Raw genomic sequence first — 25,179 nt, forward strand, 5'->3', positions numbered from 1 at the left:
ATAAAAAAAAAGCAAGTGAGTTGCAGATGTGGGCACTTCATGACCGTTTGCCCAGGGCCAGCGGCTGGGCGGGTGGGCGGTGGCACCCCTCACGGCCGGCTGGTTCCACCTCGGGCCGGAGCTGCTCCCCGTCCCTCTCCCAGCGGGGTCCTGACCACCTGCTGCCTCTGCTGGCTCCCGAGGGGGCCGGGGAGCCACCGACCCCCTCTGTGCGCAGGCCCGCCCCTTGCCCAGCAGGAAGGCCCGTGGCTGTGAGTGGGGGTGCAGGTCCGTGCCTGGGCTGCCCTGGCTTGCACCTCGCGGCTCAGACGAGGCCGGTCACAGGATGGAAACACGCACGCATGGTGACCGGTGACCGTACAGCAGCAGTTCGGCCTAGAACTTGAAGGTCCAGCCTTCTCCTAGAGCCCCATGTGCCGCCTGTGGGGGCTCACCGGTGGGTCAGAGCCCCGCCTCAGGCGGAGGGTGAAGAAGGGAGGGGTGGGGAGCGGGATGAGAACCAGGGTGCTCAGGCAGTGGTGGACAGGCACCCCGCGGCCAGCCCTTTTGGACTGCTCTCGGGACTCTGGGGACCGGAGAGTGGCGACAGGCAGCAGGAGGGAAGGCTGTTGACAGCCGTTCTCCGCGGGCCGTGGAGGGAGGACAGTAGACAGGCCGTGCTGCCGGGCAGAGCTGTCCTCGTGGGGGCCGCGCCTGCCTGCAGAGCGCACTTCCTGGACGTCCCCCAGCCCGTGTCCGCATCTGGGAAATGGGGGTGCCGCCAGGGTCCTGGTGGAGGCTCAGGAAGGATGATGTCACTCTCCTCCCCCTCCCCCGTGTGAGCTTTCTGGCCGCGCAGCCCTGTCTGTCGGCCCTTTGTAGCCCTCTGCCGGGCCCGGAGCCTCAGCGGCAGGAGCAGAGGTGGCCTTCTCCTGGGCTTCCTCCTTGGGGAGGGCGGGGGCTGAGAGCTTCCGTGCAACTTGGGCGGCTCCTTCTGTTTTTCTGACTCCGGGTTCAAAGCCACAGGGCTCCTGCAGCTGTGACTTCCCGGCAGGCAGCAGAGCTGGGGTGGCGGTGGGGGTGGGCTCTGGAGCCCAGACACCTCCTCACTCTGCTCTCTTGCCTCTGTCCTTGCTGGGGAGCGAGCTGGAGGCTTCTGGGCTCAGCTGATGTTCTCCGAGGAGGACTTGGAATGAACCCGAGGCAGGGAGGGGTGAGGTCAGTGGTTTGCTCAGCTAGGAGGCCCGAGTTAGTGACGGACTTGTCTCAGCTCCCAAGATGTTTGGCCTCGGTCCCTGGCCCAAAAGGAAGATGAAAATCAGTAACGGGGTTTATTTACCGTCTCCTCTGTGTCACGGTGGGAGGGCAGAGGAGGCTCTCCCCAGCCTTCACGGTGGCTTTCGTACGCATTTTCATTGATTTCTCACTGTGTGCTCGATGAGGCGTCTGAGGAACAGGAGCCCAGAGCGGTCTAGGAAATCGCCACCCAGGCTGGTGAGCCGGAGCCCCGAACCTGCCCACCCACCTCACTTCCTGGAGGCCGGTTCTGTCCACTCTGCCACACTGCCATGTCGGTCAGGTGCCAGCAGGGTACACAGCCACATTACTGTCCCTGCTTCCAGTGCCAGCGGAGAGCCAGACCTGCGGTTTGGACGGGGGTGGCTCTTTGTGTGGACAGCGGTGGCTTTGTGGTGCTGCTTGCCATCGCTCCCCAAAGCGCACGTGCAAAAGGCCTCCTTGAAGCCTCACTTCTTTACCTTACAGTTCATGTGCATTTCGCATTCGACTCCATTACCTTGCTTGTTTTAATTTAACAGTTAAATTTAGCCGGGCTTGTTTGAAGTGAAGGCAGTGGTTTGAGTTACTCACTCCCGAGTAAATTGGATCCTCCGAAGGTATTCTGGGTTCAGCTTGAGCCCGTTCCTGTGCCCCGCCCCCATCTGCCCCCTGGAGGCAGGAAGATCCTGGTGGTGGACGGGGCGGGCACGCTCGCTGTTGTGAGTCAAGGCACTCGGCAGCCGGCGGCCGGCAGCCGGGGAAGGGAAGGCAGGGCCCAGTTCGGTTGGAGAGGCAGGTTGCCGTGAGGGGGCCCAAGGAAGCGGCAGACTAGTCCGGGGCCGTGTTCTGAGAAGCTGCAGACCAGAACGCCAGCCCCAGGGCTCCTGTCTCACCCTGGGGGCAGCGAGGGCTGTGGGTGGCAGAGCACTGTGACTCCTCCTCATCTGACATTCGTCCGCCCGCCTGTGCGGGTGCTTGTGCTGGGGATCCAGTGAGGGGAGGGAGGTCTCCGTCCACGGAGGGTGTGCCGTCTAGTGGGAGGGGCGAGAATGACGGGTGGTGGGGCGCATGCAAAACGGTTGGGCGTCCGACACATTCGGACTGCTGGATGGGCGTGGAGAGCCCCAAGCAGGGCGCTGCGGCCCAGTAGTTCGGGGAGGGGCCGAGTGTGGGCTCAGGTGCCAGTCCAGGTTGTCGCCTGCCTGTTACTAAAAGGAAGGGAGGAAAGTGAGGGGGAGAGGCCTCGTGCAGGAAGAATTGAGGCGACTTGGGGACCAGTGAAATGCAGGAGCCATTAGGGGTGCTGTAGGAGAACTGGCGCAGGCAGACCAGAGAGAGCTAGGGAAATGACCCAGCTCCCTGAGGCCAAGAGGCCCTGACCTGCTCTGTGGCCACCGAGGGCTGTGTTCACTGGTTAGAACTGACCTGGCAGAGAGTGGGTGTGTGGCCAGTGCTGTGAAATCGACCGAGCGGTGAAAAGGCTACAGCTCCTCGCTGCGGCGGGCAAACTCTTGAACTTCCCTTTCGGGTCTCTGTAGGGTGAATGACTCTCGCTTCTGAGCCTCTCCGAACCCCTGCTGGTGACCAGCCGGGGGTGAGAGGCCCATGGAGCCTTCCTGCTGCTCTGCAACAGGCTGCCTCGCCCGGAAGAGCCCAGACTGCAGGACTGGACCGGACGGATTTGCGAGAGCTGAGGAGAGTTCCAGCACTTGAGGCTGCAGGGTTCCAGGCTGTCTGTCCTTTTGCATGTGGAGCCGTGCTTTACCCATGGAGGGGACTGTGGATGGGCCTGGAGACGGGCCCCAGACGTGACCTTAAAAAGTCTGGAGTCTCTGGGTGACCTGAAGAGGTGGCCGAAATCTGACCAATGAAATGTGTTCAGGGTGTTCTGGGACCTCTGGGGGAGGGTAGGGCCCGCCAGTCCTGGACTGGGAGATGAGTTATTTGCAGTAGAAAAGAGGCTGCTCTCCTGCCAGCCTGGACCTGTTCCTGTGCCTCTAGGGTGGGGGTGGGGGTGGGGCGCTGGGTAAACCTGGGCGGCTCCTCCCACCTGCTGCTGCTTAACCTCCTGGAGCTGCATCAGATTGGGAGCCTGATCAGTGGGGGGTCCTGGGTGGGTGCCAGGTACCAATGCGGCCTGGCTTGGTCGGGCTTCTGCCTGGCACTCACGGTGACCTCTGGGCGTTGCCTTTCCGCCTTTATTCTCCCGAGGCTCCAGTTACTTGTGTGACTTGTGCTCCGTGACCTTGGGCACAGGCCAGGCCCCCAGTAAAGAAAGCCAGCTTGCGGGACACTCCTGTTGTGTAAGCCCTGCAAGGAGGGGCTCCGAGGCAACAGGAAACCACGTCCCACCGCCTGCAGGCAGCCCCGGGAAGGGCCGGGCCGCCTCCCACCTCCCTCGGCCGCAGATGGGAAGACCCTGCCTTCTCCCCTGGTTTCCGGTGTGTCACCAAGCCTGCACTTCCTTCGGGGCCGAGAGGGTAGAATGGCAGTTCCTGCTGAGTGAGGCATGAGTCAGCCGAGGGAAGGGAAGGGCGGCTGCGTCTTCACAACCTCCAGGCATGGTTATTGCATATTCAGATGGCACTTCTGGATTGATCGGTTCCTGCCCAGCTCCTTAGGGAGGGCTGTTCCTGCCTGGGGCAGCAGTATCTTGGATTGAGACAAGTTCGGTAACTCTCACCTGAAATTGTGTTATCTCTTCCTCAGAGCTTGCTACCAGCAATGGGGGACAAATTGGGTTCTGCCCATTTTACAGATGGGGAAGACGACCCAGAGGCGTGGTGTGACCTGTGGACGGGCACCCAGCAGGCTGGGCCTGGACTCGTAGCCTCCTGGCTGTCCTGTGTGCTTGCTGCTCCTTCCCTGCCTTCCCCCGCCTCGCGGTCCCTCTGCCAGTCAGCCATTCATTCTAGCTGCTGGGGCCATGGCATGAGCAAGACAGGGCCTCTGCTCTCTAGAGCTGAATTCTTGGAGAGGAGACAGTCAGTTGACAAGAACCCAAGTTGGCAGGAAAGTCCCCTCCAGGAGATTGAGTTCCTAGTCAGTGTCCAGGCCCCGGGTCCCCAGGCTGGGTGGGGGAGAGCAGATCTGGCCTAATTGTGGATTGGCCCTTCCCGGCCACAGGTCTGCCTTTGCTCCCAGGACAGTTATCAGGATAAATATACCCAGCTCCCCATTCCTGGGGAGTTACTCACGGAGCAAAAGTACCCCACTGCCGCGGATTGGATTACCTCGGACTGCTCCTGCGCTCCTGCGCTTGGGGCTGGGGGAGGGGAGAGCCGTCTTTTCCTTCTGCTCTCCTTCCTAATCTGGAAGCGTTTCAGGAAAGGGGCCGAGATGAGACCATCCGCAGGCGCTGGCCCCGCTGTTTACACAGCTCCTTCCTTAGGAAGGGCCCAGCCCTGCTCACTGCTTCAGTCCCTGAGCTCAGGCAGCAGTGAGGAGGCCGGGTAGCTGCTCTGACACTCTGGGCCACCAGCACCCAGCAGGCACTCAGCAGCGGGGCCCCAGACCTCCCTTGCTCAGAGGTCTGAGCCCAGTGAGAGAGACCAGCCGGAAGGCTGGGCCGATCCAGGACCTGCGGGGAAGGGCCTTGCTGAGCTGGGGTGCTGCCTCTCTGAGAGTCCCGGTCTTGTGCTAAGTGCGGGATGGACAGCGGGCCCCGGGCTGTGGGGACGGCCCTTGCGCTCCGGCAGCCCCGTGCTGCGGCTCTCTGGACGCTGTTGCTGCTCCTTCCTTCTGCTTGTCAGTTCCTCAGGAAGCTGGCAGCCCCTGCCGGGGGCGGTGAGAGCTGAGTTAACCCGGCCTGCAGAAAGAAGGCGAGTGACCGAGTCTTGAAAAACATCTTGTTCTCGCTGTGGGCCTCTCCTAGGCCTGTCGAGGTGGGGTCTTCGGGTGGCCAGAGGACCCCGTCTCTCCTAGTTCTGCCTGGGGCTGCCGAGGGGAGGAGCGTGGAGGGGCCCAGCGCTGGGGCAGGTCTGACAGTGAGGACTCGGGGACCCGAAGATGCCCCACTGCTGGGGCATCTGTTAGGGAGGCTTCTCCAGGGGGACTGGTTTCCCCAGAATGGTGCCCCCAACTGCTGGCCCACGGTTGCAGCATCCTTTGCCCCTAGGACTGGGGTAGGGTGCGGGGTGCTTTCTCTGTCCCCTCCGGGTCTAACCACCTCTCTGGGAGGGGGGAGCTGCTGTCTGCTGAGCAACGCCCACGTACTGAGTGTGCGCCCTACTCCAGCACTGTGCTGAGCGAGGACTCGATATCTGTTTTCTCTTGTAATCCTCATTCCTGTGAGTAAGGGGTGGGATTCCCGTCCGACAGACAGGAACACCGGGACACGGGAACAGCTAAGTAGCCCCGCTGGGCAGCTCAGCCACTGAGCTGAGTCCGTGTGACTCGGAATCCCCCCGTGGGAGTTCTAACAGCTTAGTGTGCTCAGAGCCTGGGGAGAGGGACGGGCTCAGGATTCTCTCTCTCTCTCTCACACACACACACACACACACACGCGCGCGCGCGCACACACGATCCTGGACGGACCTTTATCTCGCTCCCTCGGTGCCTGTTCAGCTCTAGACCTCTTGATAGTCTTTATCGCAGACTGAGGAGTGGCTAGAGCTTGGGTGGGAGGAGGAAGAGGCAGGCCAGTCTTGTTAAAGAGCTCTGACCTGTTTTTATACACTAGTCGAAGTTAGAGATGGAGAGGATTCTTTGATTCTCATTAACTTATCGGGTGCCATGTGTCAGCGGGTCAGCCCGAGTCCCCAGAGCCAGAGTCCGGGGGCATGCCCAACCTTGGGAGGATGAGTGTCTCCCCCAGGACTCCCTCCTCTGTCCCGAACGCTTGGGGTGGTTGGCCTTGGAATGCAGGCAGCTGGGCCCTGCCCTTCGGTCCCCTCCAGAGGCAATGAGCCTGGCACCTGTGTGTAACCCACTCGCGTCTGCAGATCCGGTAGCGCCCAACAGGCACTCAGGATTACGCACCATGGCTCAGTGGCTGGGACCGGGGTAAGGCCTGTTCTCCGCCTGGTCCAAGTGCTCCGTGCAGCTGGGCAGAGTCCAGGGCCTGAAGCCGCTGCTGCTCTGAGCGTTGCTCGAGGCCAGGCACCGCCGTGGGTGCATCTGCGGGGGCGGTGCTGGCAGCCAGGGCCTGCAGCCAGGGCGAGTCCTGTGGAGCTCCGCAGCTGCGTCACTCTCCGGTCGCACCTTCAAATGATAGTGTGCCGCAGGCATGGGCCGGAGGCTTGGCACCCAGCCCGCCTCTTGCTCCTCCTTGGACTCTGCTCTGGTCCTCCAGCTCAGCCCAGCTTCCCGGTATTGAATCCTACCCTGGGCCTGGGAGTGGGGGCGGGGGGGCGCTGGGCTGCCGGGGCTTCCTTAGCCCGAAATTCCGTGATTGCGCGAGGTTACCTTCGGTTACTCCCGGCGGCAGGGAGCCGGTGGGCCAATAGCGCCCTCTGGCGGGAAGCAGCGGAAGGTCTACACCCCTTCGCCGCCAGGGTGTAGCTGAGTGGCTTTTGGCTGGCTGGAGACTTGGCACGCGGGGTCCTTGCCCCTCTTGGCCCCCAGTTCGGAGAGGAGAACCTCTCTCTCCACACAGACGTTGGAAGGGAAGTGCCAGGGCCTTCTTCACGTGGCCCAGAGAGGCAAAAAGTTTTCAGAATCTAGGTGGTTTCCTCCAGAAAGGGGCTGGGAGGCCCCAGGGAGAGCTTCCTTCCGGAGCTGGACTGGGGGCATTCCGGGTGGCTCTGGCTTGCTGGGAGGGTCCCCGGCCTGGGGAGACGCTGAGGAGGTTGGCGGCCTTCCCTAGCCCGAAGAGTGAGCCCTGCCTGCTTTCGTTACCACACCTGTGTTCCCCTCGGCCCCCTTTTCTGGACGCCTTCTTTGGGGTCTGGGTTGGGGGAACCTCTGAGCCTACCGCTAGGGTATTTAGGGGGTGGGTTCAGGCAGCGGCTGTAACTGAGAACCGGGGGCCCTCTCCCTCCGGGGCGCTGCCTGCAGGCGGACTCCTCTCTGCGGTCCTCCCTCCGCCACCTCTGTTGACTCAAGCAGAGGAGTTGGCTGAACTTGGAAGGAAACTTTGACCTGTGACCCCCGTACAGCCGCCGCGGGGGGGGGGAGATGGCAGGCCCCCGCACCCAGAGGAGTGCACTGCGGTGGTCAGAGTGTGCTCCGCGGCTGCCTCCTGTGTTCCCAGCTCTCTCCCCCAAGGTTTTATAGAGGGTTTGGGGGGACAGTGACGCCACACCCCGTCTACTCTCTGAGCACAGACGAAGGGTGGTGCGAGAGAAGGAAGCCACACCGCAGACCCTGTGACTGCGTGGCCTCCCTGGGGTTCCTCGCGCCCATTCAGAAGTTTGGAAAACGATGTGCCTTTTCCCCGACGTCCACACGTATTTCCCTGTCAGTGTTTCTATATTAGTTCGCCATTCTCTGTAAGGCCGCCCTGTCCGTGCCTTGCCCGCACCCTACCCGTCGACGTCGTAGGAGAACTCAGTGCTTTGCATCCTACCCTCATCTGTTGGAAGGAAGGTTATTTTTCTGAATTCCACAAAGCCAATGAGAGCTGGTGTCGGCACTCCCTGTGTGTGCTGGAGCCTCTGTCCCGTGTAAGCCGCACCAGCTGACTGGGGAGACTGAGGCTCAGGGAAGCTGCGTGATTTAGCTACGTGATTTTGCTGCGTGGCCACGGATGATGGAGAGAGCAGCCGGGGCTGGAACTCAGCTCTGGGTCAACTCCAGAACTTCAGCTCTTTTGTCTCTGCACGCCAGGACTCTGCCCTCAGACCACCAGGTGTATCCGTGTTGGAAGGGCCCGTTGAAATCATAAACCAGAATCCAGCCCATAAACCAATAAGCCCACCTGAGAGCCGTGTCACCGCTTCCGTGAGGGACGCGGGAAGGTGTTACACGCAGAGGGCCTGGCGTCCCTGGCTCAGACGGTCTGACGGGGAAGGTTGACCCTCTGTCTTCTGTTGAGTGTTTGGGGCCCAAGAAACCCAAGTTCTTGTCCAAGCTGTGTCACTTCAACTCGCTTTGGCCGCTGAGCCTCAGCCTTACCATCCGAACTAGTGTCGTTGAGAGAGAGGTAACCGGGCAGAGCTCCTGGCATGTGGTGAGGGCTCAAGCACGGCCGCTGCCCCGGCCACCACCCCCTTAGGTTGCGCTGGTTGCCCGCTCTGGGGAGCCCTGCGGGGGTTCCCGTCTGACTCCGCCCATGAGGAAGAAAGAGAAGCCCCACCCTTGCTGGGCTGGGCCAGAGAAAATAGGGACTCTCTCTGCGTGAAGCCAGGCTGGCAGGTGTGGCAGTGGAGAGGCCACTGGGTTTGGCCCCGGACGCTGGTTCCTTTTCTGCTGTTACCTAGACACCGACTCAGCCTAGTTCCGCTTTGCCAGAGGGAGGAAGTCAGATCTCTTCCAAAGGACCTGGAGTGGGAGGAGGCTGCCGGACTGACCTTCCTCGGGAGTCAGGAGATCGGGGCTGGGCTGCGGGGCCTGGGATCCGGGGCCTGGGAGCAGGCTTCCCCTCTGAGCTACTGGGTAGGAGCCAGCGGTAGGTGTGGCCGGCCTGGGGGGAAGGAGACCCAGGCAGGCAGCCGGGAGGAGGGGGCGGCCTTCAGACCAGGGCCCAGTGAGGGCCCTGCTTCCCTGTCACTGTCTTAAAGCCAGGGTGGGGTGGGGGCCGGGGCCGCAAGGAGGGATCCGGCTGGCAGCCCTGACAGCGTGGGCCCCGTCCTTTGGGAGGTTGTACCCCTTAACTATGGCATCACCTGGTGCTCACAGCAGCCTCTCCAAGGCCAGATTTTTGGGCTTCGGGGCTTCTGAGGAGTCAGGCTGTCCAGTCGGTCACTGGCCTTGTGATCCGGGGCGAGTCCCACCACATCGCTTGCTTTCCCCATCTGTGAAGGAAGGGTCAGAATTCCACCTTGTGGGGCAGTAGAAGGATCAGGAATGCGAAAGTGCCCAACGCTGCCTGCCACTAGTGCCCATCAGTAGGAAATGGCAGTAAGTGCAGCCACTGCTTTCTCATGTTCTTATCCCAAGGGCCAGGGACTGAGTCCCCAGTAGGTCACCAGAGAGGTGAGTGAGTGAGCAAGCCCCTGAGCGTGGCAGGAATGCAGGTGTGGCGTGGGGCCAGGCTCTCTGGTTGTGGGGCTGGTGGAGGTCCAGGGAGGGAGCGGTGAGGGGAGGGGTGAGGAGAGAGGAGGTCCGCAGTTGCTACCCCTGCCCCTCCTGCTGTGCCCTTCTTGTCTGGAGGCTGGATTCCAGCGCCCCTCCGGTGTCCGCCCCGTGCCAGAGCAACAGAAGCCAGCACCCGAGGGCCGATTCAGCTCCTTTGCTGCTGGTAAAAGCAGAATAGGGGGGCCCTGGAGCCTCTGGGGCCGGGCTGCTTGCCAGGCTTCCACAGAAACAGCCTACCGAGCAGTCTTGCCACTGCAGGGGCCCCCCCCCCCCACCCCCCTACTGCACTCCACCCTGGCTGGTCCAGGGAGGTAGGGAACACTGCACCAGCCTAGTCCCAGCCCCCAGCTCCCCACACACCTCAAGGAGCCCGGAGCCTGGGGTTCTGCTTCTAGGTGGCCGAGAAGGCAGGTACCACCCCAGGGGCTCCCCCACTGTGGAAGCTGAGAAAGCTTAGGCCCTTGGAAATGGAGTGAGACCTGGCCCTGCCCGGCCCCTCCCAGTGACGTGGGGCCCCTCCCACCCGTTCTCCCCGCCTGGCCCTGAGTGCCACGGGCAGGCATTTCTGACTCGCAGCCAGCCAGCTGCATGGCCCTGTCCCTCTCCGGAGGGAACGCAGGTACCTGACTCCCAGAGGTAGGAGAGCCTCAAGGCCAGCTCCAGGAAACCCCCAGAGCACCCTCAGTTCGGGTCGGGGTGAAGAGAGCCGCTTTTTTGGGAGCTGGTTCTTAGCCGGGCTGGGCCGGGCTGGTGTCTCCCTGACCCGAGGCTAGTCATTTCTCCCATGGGCGGGGCAGGGGCAGGCAGGGAGGCCGTGGCCCTCGGGGAGTTAGTTCCCGGGGTCCCTGCTTCTTACCCACTCCCTGGGCCCTTTCTCCGCAGACGCCCTGCTGGAGGACTTGGAGTCCACCACCTCCCACATCTCCAAGCGGCCCGTGTTCTTGTCTGAGGAGACCCCCTACTCCTACCCAACTGGAAACCACACGTACCAGGAGATTGCCGTGCCGCCCCCCGTCCCTCCCCCACCGTCCAGCGAGGCCCTCAACGGTGCGCTCCTTGACCCCTTAGACCAGTGGCAGCCCAGCGCCTCCCGGTTCATCCACCAGCAGGTAGGTGGGGGCGAGAGGCCGAAGCTCCCAGAGGCCTTTGCGGCTGAAGGAGCTGATCTGGCTGCGGCGTGGGGAGCCAGGGGAATAGCGGGCTCAGGGGAAGGAAGGGGAGAAGGCCAGGGGACCTCTGGCCCTCCCCACCAGACGCCACGGGGGGGGGGGCAGTGACCGAGCGTTAATCACCTGCCTCCAGTCAGTGTTGGAAACTCCCTGGTGAGACTGCCTGGGAGCAAGCAGCCTTCTGGGGGTGCCCCGGCAGGCTCTGAGCACGCTCCCTCCTGCAGCCTCAGTCCCCGCCGCCTGTGTCCGGCTCCGGTGCCAAAACGTCCAGCGCCTGCATCCCCCAGGACGGCGCCGGCCCTCCGTGTCCCCGCACCGGCGAGGAGGAACACGTCTACAGGTACTGCCCCGGCCCCTGCCCTCGTGCCTCCTCCTGCTCGGGAAGCCTGGGGCCTGGCCAGGGCTCAGGCATGGCCGCCGTCCTGAGGAGGTTTTGCCTCCCTGGTCCCTGGACGGAACCACAGACGTCCCCGAGGCTCCTGGTGAGCCCATAGTGCCCCTCGACTGGCTGGAGGCCCTGTCGCTGTCCCCCACCCCACCCCCCGCCGCCTTTTCCATGCACACACACCAGCTGTTACGTCACCCCGGGCAGTGGGGCAGTTGAGGCAAGACTTCCTTCCTCCCCTCTCCTCACCACATCCCTTCCCCACTCTCAGCCCTCTTGCCGCGGAGACGCCATGTCTCCTCCGCCTTGCCCTCCTGGAGACTTTGGGGGGCGCCCGAGCTGGGGAGCATATCTCAGCGTGATCTCCCCTTTGTCTCTCAAAGCTTCCCCAACAAGCAGAAGTCGGCCGAGCCTTCGCCTACCATGATGAGCTCCTCCCTGGGCAGCAACCTCTCTGAACTTGACCGCCTGCTGCTGGAGCTGAACGCCGTGCAGCACAACCCGCCGGGCTTCCCCACAGGTGGGGCCGGGTCTCCGGGGCGGGGCCTGCCCGCTCCCCAGAGGAGGGCTCCCCCGGAGGGCTCGGGGTTGAGTGTCTTTCTCTCTCCCCCTCCCAAGACGAGGCCAACTCCAGCCCCCCGCTGCCCGGGGCCCTCAGCCCCCACTACGGCGTCCCCGAGAATAACAGCCTGCTGGGCATCAAAGCCGGGGCCCCGATGAAAGAGAAGCCGAAGCGGAACGGGGGCCGCGGCCTAGAGGACGTGCGGCCCAGCGTGGAGAGTCTCCTGGACGAGCTGGAGAGCTCGGTGCCCAGCCCCGTGTGAGTGCCCCCCGGGCGCGCCCCTGCTCCGGGGTCCGCCCGCTCGGCCCCCCGAGTCACCCCTTCTCCCCTCCGCGAGGGCCTGTCGTCTCCCGGGCCCCGCCCCAGGCACCCGGGGAGGGCGGTGGTGTGAGTCACGCAGCGATGAGACACCGCTCCCGCCCTCCGCCTGCCACCACCCGCCAGAAGAGAGCCGCCGTGCCTGCCGAGGGCGCCTGTAGCTTGGTGGCCGTCAGCACAGATTTAGGGGCCACACAGCGGGGTCCCAGACCTTGGCTCTGCCCTTGTTAAGTGCCTCTCTCAAGTCTCAGTTTTTCGATCTGTAGAATGGGGTCAGGGGCGTGGGACCGCGGGGATGAGGCCGCCGGCCTCAGTAGGGTGAGACGCAGCCCCGCATTCTGGCTCGTAGCAGGTGAGGTGGCCGGCGAGTGCTGTCTGAGCGTTGGCTCTTCTCAGTGTGACCTTGTCGTCAGGGCGATCTCAGTGCGCACAGGGTGCTCGGGCTCATTTAACCGGCACGCTTGAACTTGAGCGTCTACCTGCGAACGTTGTCCTTTGAGCAGCCCTCTCTTCTCCCGTGCCGGCTCACCTTTGGACCCTTCCCCTGGCTGACCGCAACCCCCTCTCTCCCCGAAGAGACCAGGAGCTGCCAGGCCTCCCTGGGGTGGGGGGTCGGGGGGGCGGGATCCCAGTGTCGGAGCTGACGTGCTGCTCTCCGGAGGCTCGGGGAGGGCCGCGCTGGGGGAGCACGGGGCTGGACTCTGGGATCCCTGCTGATGTCATGCCCCCCGCCCCCCCCCCACTGCAGCCCCGCCATCACTGTGAACCAGGGCGAGATGAGCAGCCCGCAGCGGGTCACCCCCAGCCAGCAGCAGACGCGCATCTCGGCCTCCTCTGCCACCAGGGAGCTGGATGAGCTGATGGCCTCCCTGTCGGATTTCAAGGTGCCCCGAGGCTCCTCCTCCTTCCTGCCCCGTGTCTCCCCCGTCCTCCTCCTCCCACACCTCAGTGTGAGGAGCTGGCACGCAGCCCCTGGGCTTGGGTGTCTTGCCCTGAGCTGGGGACCCCGCCGTGCCCCGGCCTTGCCAGGGAATGGGGGGGGGGGCCGGGCCCGGCTGGTGGGGACTGAGCCGCCTCCGGTCCTGTGAAGGCAGAGAAGTGCTCAGCGGGGACATTCCTTCCTCGGGGTGCTCCCGGCTTCCAGCCACCCAGGGCAGGGGTCAGGAGGCTAGGACAAAGGGCCCTGTGTTGACGGCTGGTCTTGGTGGGGGTGGGCATTCTCTTCTGGGTCATGTGGGACTTGGGATCCTGTGCCTGAGAAGTCATTTGCCCTGGAGCCCCACTCCCACGCTGGCTGTCCTCATCACATCCTTTCTTTCTGCCCATGGCCCCTGCGTCCACACACCTCCCTCTCCAGCCTCCTTTCCCACCCACTCTTCCTCCACAGGCCTCTCAATCCCCCGCAAGCTCTGTCTGTGGGAAACCTAGTTCCTCAGGCTACTGGGCGAGTCCCGCTTGTGGCTCCCTGCGCGGCCCCTCCCCCCTCCCCGGGGCCTCCCCAGGCCGGCCAGGCCAGAGATGTGTTATGAGAAGATGCAGGGCCTCCATGGGGGTTAATATTGACCGACTCTCCAGCAGTTGCTGACTGCACCTTCCATGTGGGTGCATGACTTTGGTGCATGACTTGGGGAACCTGAGAAGGGGGGCCGGTGGGCTGTGTGCTCTTGGTGCTGGTGGCGCCTCCACGCCTCCCTTCCGCTGGGGTTTTGTGGTGGGGGTGGCAGTGGGGCTGGGGAGGGAGGGCGGTGAACCACCGCAGTTCTGAGCAGCCAGGGTCAGAAGCAAGCCTGTTTGTTGGTTGGGCCTGGGCATTGGCCGAGGGGAGCCGCGCCCCAGCGCCCTTGAGAATGGTGTTCCTTTCCGAGAGCCAGCTTTGAGATGGCCCCGCGGGCAGCTGAGCTGGTGCTGGCTGAGCTGGGTCTGACTGCGCGCCCAGAGCAAGGTCGGGGGGACGTGGGGAAGCTGCGTTTGTCTGGGAGGGGCCCAGCCGAGAATCGGGCCAAAGCTGGAAGAGGTGGAGTGGCCGCCTGCGGCTGATCCTCCCCGACGGGGCCTGGGCCCGCCTCCCCGGCCGCCCGTCTGCCGTGGCCACCTCGCCCTCGTCTTTTCTCCCTCTTACCTACCCTCCCTGGGGTGGCTCCACAGGCTTCATGTAGAGGCTGCTTCCTGCTGCCCGGGTTTGATGGGGGCCGAGCACACGTGGCCCAGGAAACCCTTGCTGGGTGCCTGGGTCCTCTGCAGGGGCCAGTCCCTGTGCTTCACTCTGCGGCCGCCCCGACCAGCACAGAGGGCGGCTCTCAGGGCCCGAGGTCCAGCCCACCCCCTGCAGTGAGCGTCTTTCCTCACCTCTCCTCTTTCTTTCTTTTTTTCTTTCTTTTTCTCTCTCCTCCCCGCTGCCTTTTATCTTTCTCCTCCTCCAGACCAGCTCTTCGGCTGTGGCCTCGAACTCCCTGGGGCTGCTGCCCAGCTCAGCTCCGTCCTCACACCACATACTTCCTTCTCCTTCTCCCCCTCCTCCTCCTCCCGGGCCATCCATTCCTAAACCCTCCCCTCGAGGCCAGGGTCACACCCCAGAGGTCCTCGGCGTTGAGGATAATGCTAATGGAAAGGGCCTTTTGGCCCCAGTGGCCCCCAGTTGGCTTGATCTGGCTGGCCTGGGGGTGACAGCTGGTTTTGGGGTGACACCTGACACCCCCAACTCAAGGTCTTCCTCTGCAGAGGGTTCTCTGGGGCCATCTGGTGCAGAGAGCCAGGCTCAAGTGTGCAGGGACGTGCTAGCCCTCGCCAGTGAGCTCCCCAGGGCTCCCCCAGGCCCCACTCTACCCGGGGCTCAATGCACCAGTCCCCCGGAGCCTGGAGACCCCCAAGGGCTGTCGGCCAACCCCGCAAACCCAGAGGAGGCCTTGGCTGCCACGCGGGAGCAGCTGTGGGCTCTGGGGGCACTCAGGCCCGAGACTCCCTGCGGAGCTGTGCCCCGCCTCCAGGAAGTAGCCGAGCCAGCGCTCGTGGCCGTAGACCGTCAGGCCGTCTTCCCAGATACCTGGAGTCTCATGGAGGAAGGTGGACAGCTGAGGGCGAGGCCAGGGCCAGCGGGGCCGGGGAGCAGCCGCCCTGCCCCAGTCAGTGAGGCGCAGTTAGGTGGAGAGGCGCCCACGAGGGGAAGCCCGGTCAGGCCAGCCCAGGGGCCCAAGACACACCGGAGGCCAGAGGGCACTGCCGAAGCTGCCACCGAGGCCACGAGGGAGCGGCCGGAGCTTCCACAGGCTGTGGTCGTGGACGCCCCCAAGACCACCGAGAGGATCTCCACCTCTGGCCAGGCAGGCGCCAGCTTGCACGGCTGCTGGGCCTGGCCCCCGCCAGGCCTGAGTGTGGGCCGCTCCTGGCTAACTGCATGCTGCCTCCCAGTCTGCGCACGTCTGCCTGAGCGGCGAATCCTGAGATGCCCAGACCTGTGACCCTGACAACCAGGCCTTGGCCGTGGTGGTCTCTGTGGGACCAGGGGAGCTCCCTGGGCCTGGGAACCTCTCGTGGTGACAGCCCGCTTTTCGTTTAAGGCTTTTTCCTTTGGGTGAACGCCCCTGACACCCGAGGTCATGTGCTCGGAATGGTTAAAGGCATGGGCTTTGGGACCGCGTGGAACTGACCACAAACCCCGCCCCCCGACACTTGCTGTGTGTGTGTGTGACCTTGGGCAACCCCCCACCATCCTCAGTTTCTCATCTTTCAAATGAGGGTAATCATAGACCACTTTTCCCCAAGGTTGTCCCGGGGGTTAAATGAGATGATGCCTGGAATGTGCTTAGGACACAGCATGCAGTCCTCAGGACGCCAGGGCTGACGCTTACTGGTAGTATTTGCTTCTGGCTGGATTAAAACTTCGTGCCCTTTCCAAAAACAAAACAAAAAACCCAAAACCACTACAAACCAGTAGATTATAAACAAGAAGCAGTAACCCTGCAAGGCAGCCAAGAAAAGACTGTCACCCCATTTCAAGGATAGAGGAGCTGAGGTCCCTGCAAGTGAGTTGTCTTGCCCAAGGTCGGTGCCGACCTGGAGCTGAGCACCCAGAGTCTGCTCTGCCCCCCCGCCCCGCCTCCACCGCACCTCAGCTTGGCTCTTCTCTGGCGGTTTTGTTCGGCCTTCCCTTGCCCGGGTGCCTGCGTGTGGACTGAGCGGCACTGGCAGAGCCCAGAGTGGGGCCGTGACAGCTTCCCCCTCCCCCTCAGATCCGCTCCGTGATCAGGAGGAGCCGGGAGACGGGCCACGCGCACCCCATGTCCCGGGAGCCCTCCCCTCGCCGCCGGCTGGACCCCGCCACCCTGAGCAGGAACCCTTCCCAGGAGCGGCTCATCGCAGAGCTGCAGGGCCGGCTGGGCATCCAGCCGGAGGCAGAGGGGGCCGCGGGGGCCTGCGCCGAGGACTGGATGACGGAGGGCGTGGTCATCACCGTGCAGCCTCGAGGGCGGCGGGCTGAGGGGCAGCTGGTAGAGAAGGTAGCAGGGAGGCGCCCAGGGCCGGGCCTGCGGCAGGGCAGCTGGCGGCCTGATCCCTCCCCAGCTCTGGTCAGAGGGGAGCCTGGGGTGTGTCTGTGGGTGGGTCAGCGTGGGAAGGGCCTGGGGAAGCCTGGGGGTGTCACCTCCCCGCGCCCCCGCTTGCTGAGCTCGTGTTTCTTCCACCCTCATCTGTCTCCTTCTTTTCCTCCCCCAGGTGGTTTTTCCTCCCAGCTCTCCCATTCCCCTGAGAAGAACCTTTCCTGTTCTGCCTCCTCCTCCTCCTCCTGTCCCTTTGCTCCAGCACGGCAGGGATGCCGTGGCCAGCGGCTCTTCTCCCCCACCCAGCCTGCCCGCCCCCTCCGCCCCCTCCGCCCCGGGTCTCTCCGCGCTCCCCTGTCGGTCTCCCGGGGTCCAGAATGCCGGGGCGGGGCCGCAGGAAGATGGGCGGCGGCCCACCTCCCCGCTTCCTGCGCCCCGCACTGTGAGGTCCGTGGGCTGCCAGACCGACGAGGACCCGCTCTTCCCCCCGATGCAGGCAGGCCCCGGGGCCCCGCGTGAGCTTTGCCCTTCCCCCTTGGCACGCGTGCCCACACGAGCCCAGCGCAGCTCCCGGGTCCTCCCCGAGGCCTTTCTCTGACTGCGGACCCTCACTCAGCCCGGTGTCCCGCCCCCCCGGATGTCAGCGGGTGTCTTGCCTGCTCCTTCCTCCTGCCCCTTGGTCCTGCCTGGGGCCCATCTGAGGAAGCCAGGCCCAGAAGGGAAACCAAAAACCTGTTCCTCCCTGCAGTCCCCAGGCCGGAGCCTGGGAAGCCTCTTCTCCCTGGCCTCAGTCCCCTCCCCTCCCGGGGTCCCTGCCTTCGGTTGGCTCACCCTCCTCTCTCCCTGCTCTTCCTGGGACACTCGAGACTTTTCCTCCCGAGGTCGGTGCTGCCAGTGGGTGGGGGGTGGGGACCCTCTCACCCTCAACTCCCTTTTGTGGAGTGGTCCGATGGCACGGCCTCTGCTTCCTTCCTGAACTGAAGAAACAGGCTCACTCTCGTGTTCTCCCCCACTGAAGCCCCAGGGCCCGGAGCAAAGGGCAGACGGAGAGTTGTGCCGGGCGGCGGGCTGGCCTCCGAGCGGCAGGCAGAGCAGCCCCGAAGGGCGGCGCGAGGGAGGGGTCAGTGCCAAGGCCGGGGTCTCCGTGTCCCGCTTGCTGTGCTTCCCCGGCCTCGGTCGGGTCACTGTGGTGCCGTGAGCCTCTTGGACGCAGGGACGTCTTCCAGACGCCACCCCCGCCCCCAGGGCTCTCCAGTCCCCTGGCGTGGGCTGCACTTCACGCCTCCATTGGCCCACGTGTGCAGAGGGGAGAAGACCCCCCTGGCCCTGATCCGTCCTTTCTCTGTCTCCACAGTTCATGTCCCAGGGGAAGACGGGGAGCAGCTCTCCCCCCGGGGGACCCCCAAAGCCCGGGAGCCAGCTAGACAGCATGCTGGGGAGCCTGCAGTCCGACCTGAACAAACTGGGTGTCGCCACGGTCGCCAAAGGGGTCTGCGGGGCCTGCAAGAAGCCCATCGCGGGGCAGGTGATGTGGGGCGGGGGCAGGGCAGGGCAGGGCAGGGTGCTCCGAGTCTGGCCAGGGCCTCCTCCGGTCACACCCGGCCTCCCTCCTCAGGTGGTGACGGCCATGGGGAAGACGTGGCACCCCGAGCACTTCGTGTGCACCCACTGCCAGGAGGAGATCGGGTCCCGGAACTTCTTCGAGCGGGACGGGCAGCCCTACTGTGAAAAGGACTACCACACCCTCTTCTCCCCGCGCTGCTACTACTGCAACGGCCCCATCCTGGATGTGAGTCCCGGGCCGGCCGCAGGGGCGGTGCCAGCTCGTCACAGCGCTGCAGTCACCCTCTCAGAGGGTGCGGGGGGTGCTCTCTGAGGCTCACCCAGGTCCTGTCACACGCCCGGGCTCCCACGGCTAGGAAGTGGTGGGGCTGGGAGTCAAACCCAGGCCCGACCCACAGGGGCCCTAATGCAGGTCAGGCCCCCCACCTCCCGTCTCCCGCCCTTTCGGGGCTCCCTCCTGCGGAGACCGAGAGGCTGGGAGCCCTGCCGGGATCCAGGGGGTGCAGAGCTGGCTCCCCCTCTCCCGCTGGGTCCTGACACGGAAACGCCCAGCCGCGCTGAGCCTGGGTTTTTTCACATAAAGTGATGGACACAGTCGGACCTGTGACCCCCCCACCCCCCCGTGTGGAGCCTCAGTGGGGACAGAGGAGAAGGTGTCTGGCATGTCATCTCCTTCAGTAAATCCGAGCTCTCAGTGGTACTCAGAGTGCAGTGAGGGGAGACCCCCATCTGGGCGACCTTTGCCCTTTCCTGGGCTGGGGGGGCGGGGCGACTCCCCGAGGCGAGCCTTGCGGGGGAGTCTCCGTGGTGGGACCCGCCCAGCGGGCCGGCGGCTCGACTCTGACCCCGCCCTTGGCTTTCGCAGAAAGTGGTGACAGCCCTGGACCGGACGTGGCACCCCGAGCACTTCTTCTGCGCCCAGTGTGGCGCCTTCTTCGGGCCCGAAGGTACCGAGCAGCGGCAGGGGCGGGGCGGGCCGACTCGCTGCCCTGGCGCCTCGGGGAGGGGGGCGTTGCTGGTGTTGGAGCTGGGGGGCTCCGCCCGTGGAGGCCCTGACCCCGCCCCCGCCCCCGCCCCCCAGGCTTCCACGAGAAGGACGGCAAGGCCTACTGCCGGAAGGATTACTTCGACATGTTCGCGCCCAAGTGTGGCGGCTGTGCCCGGGCCATCCTGGAGAACTACATCTCGGCGCTCAACACCCTCTGGCATCCCGAGTGCTTCGTGTGCCGGGTGAGCAGCCGCCCCCGCGCCGCCCCCTCCCCCTCCCTCTGCATCTGAGGGCCCCGGCGGTGGGGACAGAAGGCCCCCCCCCCCCGCTGTGCTCTCTGGCCCAATTTGGAGGCCTTGTTTGCGGTTATTAATGGGGTGGGCAGGCAGGGGCTACGCTTGCGCAGGTCCAGGGGGGCCTGGGCCAGGGCTTGTCCTGAGGCTGGGAGAGGCCGGCAGAGCAAGGCAGCTGTGTCCGCAGCCTCGGCCCGTGTGGCGGCCCCTCCTGTTCAGGAGAAGGCACGTGAGAACTAAATGAGATAATGCAAGCATTTCCCAATCTCAGCAGAATCGGCCATTGGTTTTCAAACTGAAATCTGGGGGGTAATTGGGGGGGGCATAAAGGTTATTGGGGATCCAGCAAGGGCCGGCTGACCAGACGAGTTTGGGAGACGCTGTCCACTGCAGGACGTCTCGGGGCCTGGTATGCCCGAGTGGGCGTGTGCATCTCCACACAGGAGGGCAGGGGCGGAGTCTGACCTCGGAACCCTTCTTGCTGCCCCAGGGCTTCAGGCTCCCGTCTTGGAGCCCCGGAGTCAGACCCCCGGAGTCAGCCCTGGAGTCAGACCTGTGTCTCCAAGTCCAGGCTGCACAGCTTACTAGCTGCATGACCTTGGGCAAGTCCCTTAACGTGCGGGCTGGAGTTGCCTCCCCTGTTGGGAGACTTACGTTACGTTTAGCGCTGCGCTTGGCGCGGAGGGATGGCTCCCCAAGTGCGAGAGAGAAACGGCCAAGGCTGTCTCCCGCCCATCGAGCAGCCCATAGCACGGGGCGCTGCCTCAGCCCCGCCCCCCCACCCCGCCGCAGGCTGAGCCCTCTTTCCTCCGCCTCCCCGCTTCCTCCCGGCAGGAATGCTTCACGCCCTTCGTCAACGGCAGCTTCTTCGAGCACGACGGGCAGCCCTACTGCGAGGTGCACTACCACGAGCGGCGCGGCTCGCTGTGCTCCGGCTGCCAGAAGCCCATCACGGGCCGCTGCATCACCGCCATGGCCAAGAAGTTCCACCCGGAGCACTTCGTCTGTGCCTTCTGCCTCAAGCAGCTCAACAAGGGCACCTTCAAGGAGCAGAACGACAAGCCTTACTGTCAGAACTGCTTCCTCAAGCTCTTCTGCTAGGTGCCCTCGTCCCTGCATCCGCCCCGCCCCCCGGCCCAGCCTCCCCAACTGCTACTGTGACCCAGAGGCCTCTCCCAGGCGTGAAGGGCCAAGCCCGACTGAAACTGGAACCCGTGTCCTCGGCTGTGCAGGGTGGCAGGGGGGCCTCAAAGGGCTCCACCTGCTTTCTTTCCCTCTGCCGGAGCCTCTGGGCCTCTCACTCCTCCTGCAGCTGCCCCCGGCTGCCGGCTCTTCCTCCTCCTCCCGGAGACCCGGTTTGCAGGGCCCCGCCCACAGACCCGCCCGGCCAGGCAGGGCCAGCACCCGCAGTGGGAGCCACCTCTTACTCCTATTTCGGCAGCGGAGCCGGGGGTAGGGCAGGCAGCCCCCTTTGTGGGGGAGGGCCGATGGGGTCTCTTTTTATCTCTTTCCCTCTGACCAAATCATCCTTCTTCTGAGAGTATCGGGGGACACTGCTCCCTCCAGACCATGCCAGCATAAGTCCGTCCGTCCGAGGGTCGAAGTGCCCCGGGACGGGGGCCGCGGAGGGTTCCTCGTGCTCCTCCTGCCGTTCCAGTCTCCCCAGGCCTGGACGACGGCCCCCCACCCTCCGCAACTGCTCAGATTCTACTGAGACAGGCTTCTCCAGCAATAATGTTTTCTAGTCACTTCCTCCGTCCCTGGGGACGGCGTGGGCGGGGCGTTTCACCTCGTGCCTGGACACTGTACCGACTTTGATAGATTTCTACACTGAGGTTTGAATTCATATCGTCCGAGTTGCTTTTACTTCCCTGTCCAAATGATTTTGAAGAGATTTTAAAGACATCATCCCCTTTTTGTAATCCCCTCCTCGTCCGTCGCCACCGGTGCTGTGGGCGACAGTGGCAGTGGGCCGGGGTGTGCCTCGTTGTACTGAGGGCTGGGGGCGGGGAAGCCATTTGTATTTTGTTTTTTCTCAGCATAAGCAGGTGAAGCGGGAGCGGCCCTGAGGCTCCCCTCCCTTCACTTCATGGCTCACCAGGACTGTTTTATAAACTGCTGTATTTTGAAACCCCTTCCTTACCACCCAGGCCAGCGAGCTCTTAACTGAAACTGGCCTAAGGGTGTCTTGCCCTTCTGAGCCTAGGATTGTTGAACCTCATCCATCAAGTTCCTGAGGGAGGAGAAGGGGGAAGTATAATACTTTGGGGGTGCTGTTTTCGTCTAAGCCATTAGGAGCGTCTGTTCCCCTGTGACCTAAGGAACCCACCGAACATTCTTGGCCTCCTCGCCACTTCTGCGCGGCTCCTTCCTCCTCCTCGGGAAAGCTGGTGTCTAACCCTGAACGTTGGTCTTGTTGATTCCACTGGGCGTCTCTTCCCCCAAGGTTCCTGCCCTCCTTGGAAACCGGAGGTCTGGGGAATGGGGCCCAGGTTGTTGCGAGGGAGCGTGATAGGATTCCGGGCAGACGGCCAGGATCCCGCTGAAGCCATGGGAAGCCCCTGGAGCTTTCTCCGCTGAGGATGAGGCCGCAACCGGCAGGCCCGGGGTTCCTGGTCAGCAGAGAGGGGCCCCGGTGGGGTCTAAAGTGAGGACAATCCAGACTACTCTGCTAGCCTCCCGGCAGAGGCCGAGTGCGCTGGGCTCTCTGGGGAGGTCAGCCAGGCCCCTCCAAAGGTCCGACGTCTCCACTTCTACCCATAGGCCTTACTGCTCAGTTTACAATGACCCACCCAGACCCCTCCCCTAGAGGAACGGGTTTCTGCGGTCCACCCTCTGGGTCACTGGTTATTTGACGATGTGATTTTAATTTTTTTTTCTCTGTAAACTTTTAACCTGGCTCTTCCCCATTTCAATTCCTGTGATTTATGCCAATAAAGTTTGCCATTATTTTGACCTGTGCTCGTCGTGCCTTTTCCTTGTGGTTTGAGATAACAGCTCAGTCCCAGAAGAGAAACCGTAGTCCCAAAAGGGAAACCAAACCGTCCCAGGCTCACAAGGACAGTGTTCTCTTACTTGAAGCAGAAAGCCCCGGGGTTGGGACCCCTGCCTCAGGGACTCTCGTCTGTGAGTGCAGGTCCTCCGGGTGGCCAGGGAAGGCTGAGGAACAGCTCTGTTCCGCCCTGCCTGGATTCCCCAAGGGCATCCTCACAGGAGCCTGTGTGTGGTCTTACACTCATTTGCAGATGGGGAAAGAGGTTCAGGGAGAACCAACATGCAGCAGGCGATCTGAGCAATGCAGAGACAAGATGTATGAACCTAAGGCTTGCCTCTGCCTGTGTTCTTGATTGACGGCTCAACCCCCACCACGGGCTGGCACAACACCCCGGTGTAGAACCCTCCTGGGTGAAGGGGGCAGACTAACAGTTGGCGATTGGGCCGTACTGCCCCCTGGTGGTCATGTTTATATTTGCAGGCTCCCCCGCGCTTAGCCAGAATTTAGCCTGCTCCCTCTGCCCCACCTCCTCCTCTGGTCACACCCCACCCCTGGCCTCCTGGAGAGCTTCCTGAACAGCTTTGTTCCTTCTTCAGCTGTGGCTTCAGTTTCCCTGTTTGGAATGTCCCTCCAAATGCCGCAGGTTGAATTCTAGTCTGAACCCCGCCCATTTCACAGTGAGCTCAGAAGTGAAAATTACCTTCAACTTTCAACCAAAAACAATGACTTGGCTTATTCTTCCAGCCCATGTTGCATTTATTTTATTTATAGAAATGGATATAGTACAATGCCTCGTAATTTGCTTCTTCACTCAAGTGTCCCCTGTGAGTATTTTCCCGTGCCAATAAATACAGATCTGCATTTTTTAATGGTTTCATGGCATTGCACTATATTGATGTACTGAAATTAGAAGTACTTAAATCAGCAGAGCTGGGATGTCCTTGGGAAGGTATCTGTGAGTATGTATATACCTGGAAAGGTGTGTTTAGAGGGAGACAGTCTCAGGGTCTAGAAGGGACTTGAGCATAGTGAGGCCCATGGGCTTTGAACTTGCTCCTAGATTTAAGTTCTGAAGCCATCATTAGCTGACTGAGGCACTTGGGCAAACTATTTAACCTCTCTGAATTTTCTCAGCAATAAAATGGAAATACTACAACGGTGCCTCTGGAGGGGGTTGTTGCAAAGACTAACAAACTGTAGTATGCACAAAGCACCTGGCACAATGCTGAGCATGAAGTAATGCCTCGCTGTTCGTAAAGGATCTTAGCAGAAATCAACTCCAGCATCTCTCTACACTGGCTTGTCACAAAATAGAGATTTCTAACTTGGTAAGTGCAAAGGGTAAAGATAGGGAGAAACACCCCTTTTGCTGTAGCATCTAAGCTCATTTATTGAAAAACAATTTAAATAATATTTATTTATTAAAAAGGATTTTATTTATTTCTAGAGAGAGAGGAAGGGAGGGGGAGAGAGTGAGAAAAACATCAGTCCGTTGCCTCTTCATGCCCCCCACTGGGGGCAGGCAGAAATCCAGGCAGTGTGTCCTGACTGGGGTAGAACCCAGGGTCCTTTGGGTTTGCAGGAGAAAGACCAATTCACTGAGCCACACCAGTTAGGTTTTTAAATTTTTTAGAGAGAGGGAAGGGAGAAAGAGAAGGAGAGAAACATCGATGTGAGAGAGAAACAGATTGGTTGCCTTCTCCTACACATCCTGACCAGGCCACCAACCCAGACATGTGTCCTGATCAGGAATCGAACTGGTGACCTTTCGCTTTTCAGGATAATGCCCAACCAACTGAGCCACACTGGTCAGAGCTAAAAGTATATTTATCGAGGTACTACATTTGTTCAAGTAAGTGTTAGACGAATGTATAATAAAAGAAGCTGACATTTTGTGGTAACAATGTTACTACAGTGTTCCTCCTGCATTGCAGGAACTGTTAAGTCTTAACAAATATCTCATGAAATGCCCATAACTCTAGAATGTGGATACTATTACCCTATTCTACAGATAAGTAATGAGAAACAGAGTCAGCAAGGTGAAGCCACTTCCCAAGATGACATAGATGGGAACTAACAGAAAGCAGAGATCCTGGCCACATGACTGCAAACCCTGCATTCATACGTTGAGCAAATATTTATCACATGCCTACAGTGTGCTAGGCACAAGGCAAAAAATTCTGCCTTGTGACCCTGGCCAAGTGGTTCAGTTGGTTGGAATGTCTTCCTGTACACGCTAAAAGGTCGCCAATTCCATCCCTGGTCAGGGCACATACCTTGGTTGAGGGTTGATACCTGGCTGGGGTGCATAAGGGAGGTAATCAATCGATTGATGTTTCTCTCTCAGATTGAGGTTTCCTTCTCTCTCTCTCCCTAAAAAAAAAAAAATCAATAAATATATCCTCGGGTGAGGATTTAAAGAAACAAATCTGTCTTGCAGAGCTTGCATTCTTGCAGGGAGAGACATTCAAAGAACAATGTAATAAATTATATAGTGGTTAGAAAGCATAAGTGCTACTGAAAAAAAAAACAGAACAGAGTAAGGGGGGAGAAGGAGTGAGTTATTTTTTATTTTTTTGTAATTTTAAATAGGGCTATCAGAGTGGGCCTGGTTAAGCAGGTGATAGTTGAGCCAAGTCTTGATGGAGGATGGTGGATACCCGCTAGGAGCCTTCCAGGAAGACGGAATAACGGGTGCAAGAGCCCTAAAATGGGCAGGAAAATAGGAGATGCAGTTACAGGGGTAGAGGTTGGGGGTGACGATGTAGGCCAGTTAGGGCTTTTACTTTGTGGGAAATGGGGAGTTTTTGAAGAATTTTGAGCAGTTGAGGAAACGATCTGTTTTTAAATCATCCCTCTGCTTTTGTAGGGGGAAGAACAAACTGAAGAGGGGACAGAGACCATTCTCTTTCTAAGGCACGTGCAACTCTTTCGCAGCT

At 61.8% G+C, this 25,179-nt stretch overlaps 1 protein-coding gene across 6 annotated transcripts in view; it reads left to right on the top strand.

The window, feature by feature from the left end:
• Window positions 1-22,205, top strand: part of PXN (paxillin) — a 46,146-nt gene extending 23,941 nt beyond the window's left edge. The window contains exons 1-15 of one of the 6 annotated variants that reach the window (XM_045842068.1): window positions 8,634-8,806; window positions 10,318-10,544; window positions 10,829-10,944; window positions 11,373-11,509; window positions 11,608-11,809; window positions 12,618-12,753; window positions 14,290-15,186; window positions 16,096-16,431; window positions 16,577-16,897; window positions 17,420-17,521; window positions 17,756-17,926; window positions 18,017-18,190; window positions 18,830-18,911; window positions 19,046-19,194; window positions 20,080-22,205. In XM_045842068.1, the coding sequence (XP_045698024.1) occupies window positions 11,413-11,509; window positions 11,608-11,809; window positions 12,618-12,753; window positions 14,290-15,186; window positions 16,096-16,431; window positions 16,577-16,897; window positions 17,420-17,521; window positions 17,756-17,926; window positions 18,017-18,190; window positions 18,830-18,911; window positions 19,046-19,194; window positions 20,080-20,346 (2,934 nt within the window). In that variant the 5' untranslated portion in view covers window positions 8,634-8,806; window positions 10,318-10,544; window positions 10,829-10,944; window positions 11,373-11,412 and the 3' untranslated portion in view covers window positions 20,347-22,205. Of the gene's footprint in view, window positions 1-8,633; window positions 8,807-10,317; window positions 10,545-10,828; window positions 10,945-11,372; window positions 11,510-11,607; window positions 11,810-12,617; window positions 12,754-14,289; window positions 15,187-16,095; window positions 16,432-16,576; window positions 16,898-17,419; window positions 17,522-17,755; window positions 17,927-18,016; window positions 18,191-18,829; window positions 18,912-19,045; window positions 19,195-20,079 lie in introns of those variants that run through there. The other 5 variants (XM_045842076.1, XM_045842040.1, XM_045842050.1 and 2 more) reach the window with 5 other exon arrangements.
• Window positions 22,206-25,179: the final 2,974 nt, after the last annotated feature.

This window comes from Phyllostomus hastatus, unplaced genomic scaffold (genome assembly GCF_019186645.2).
Source record: "Phyllostomus hastatus isolate PE091 unplaced genomic scaffold, TTU_PhHast_1.1 phas_contig_1162, whole genome shotgun sequence".
In the NCBI taxonomy this organism is placed as follows: domain Eukaryota; kingdom Metazoa; phylum Chordata; class Mammalia; order Chiroptera; family Phyllostomidae; genus Phyllostomus; species Phyllostomus hastatus.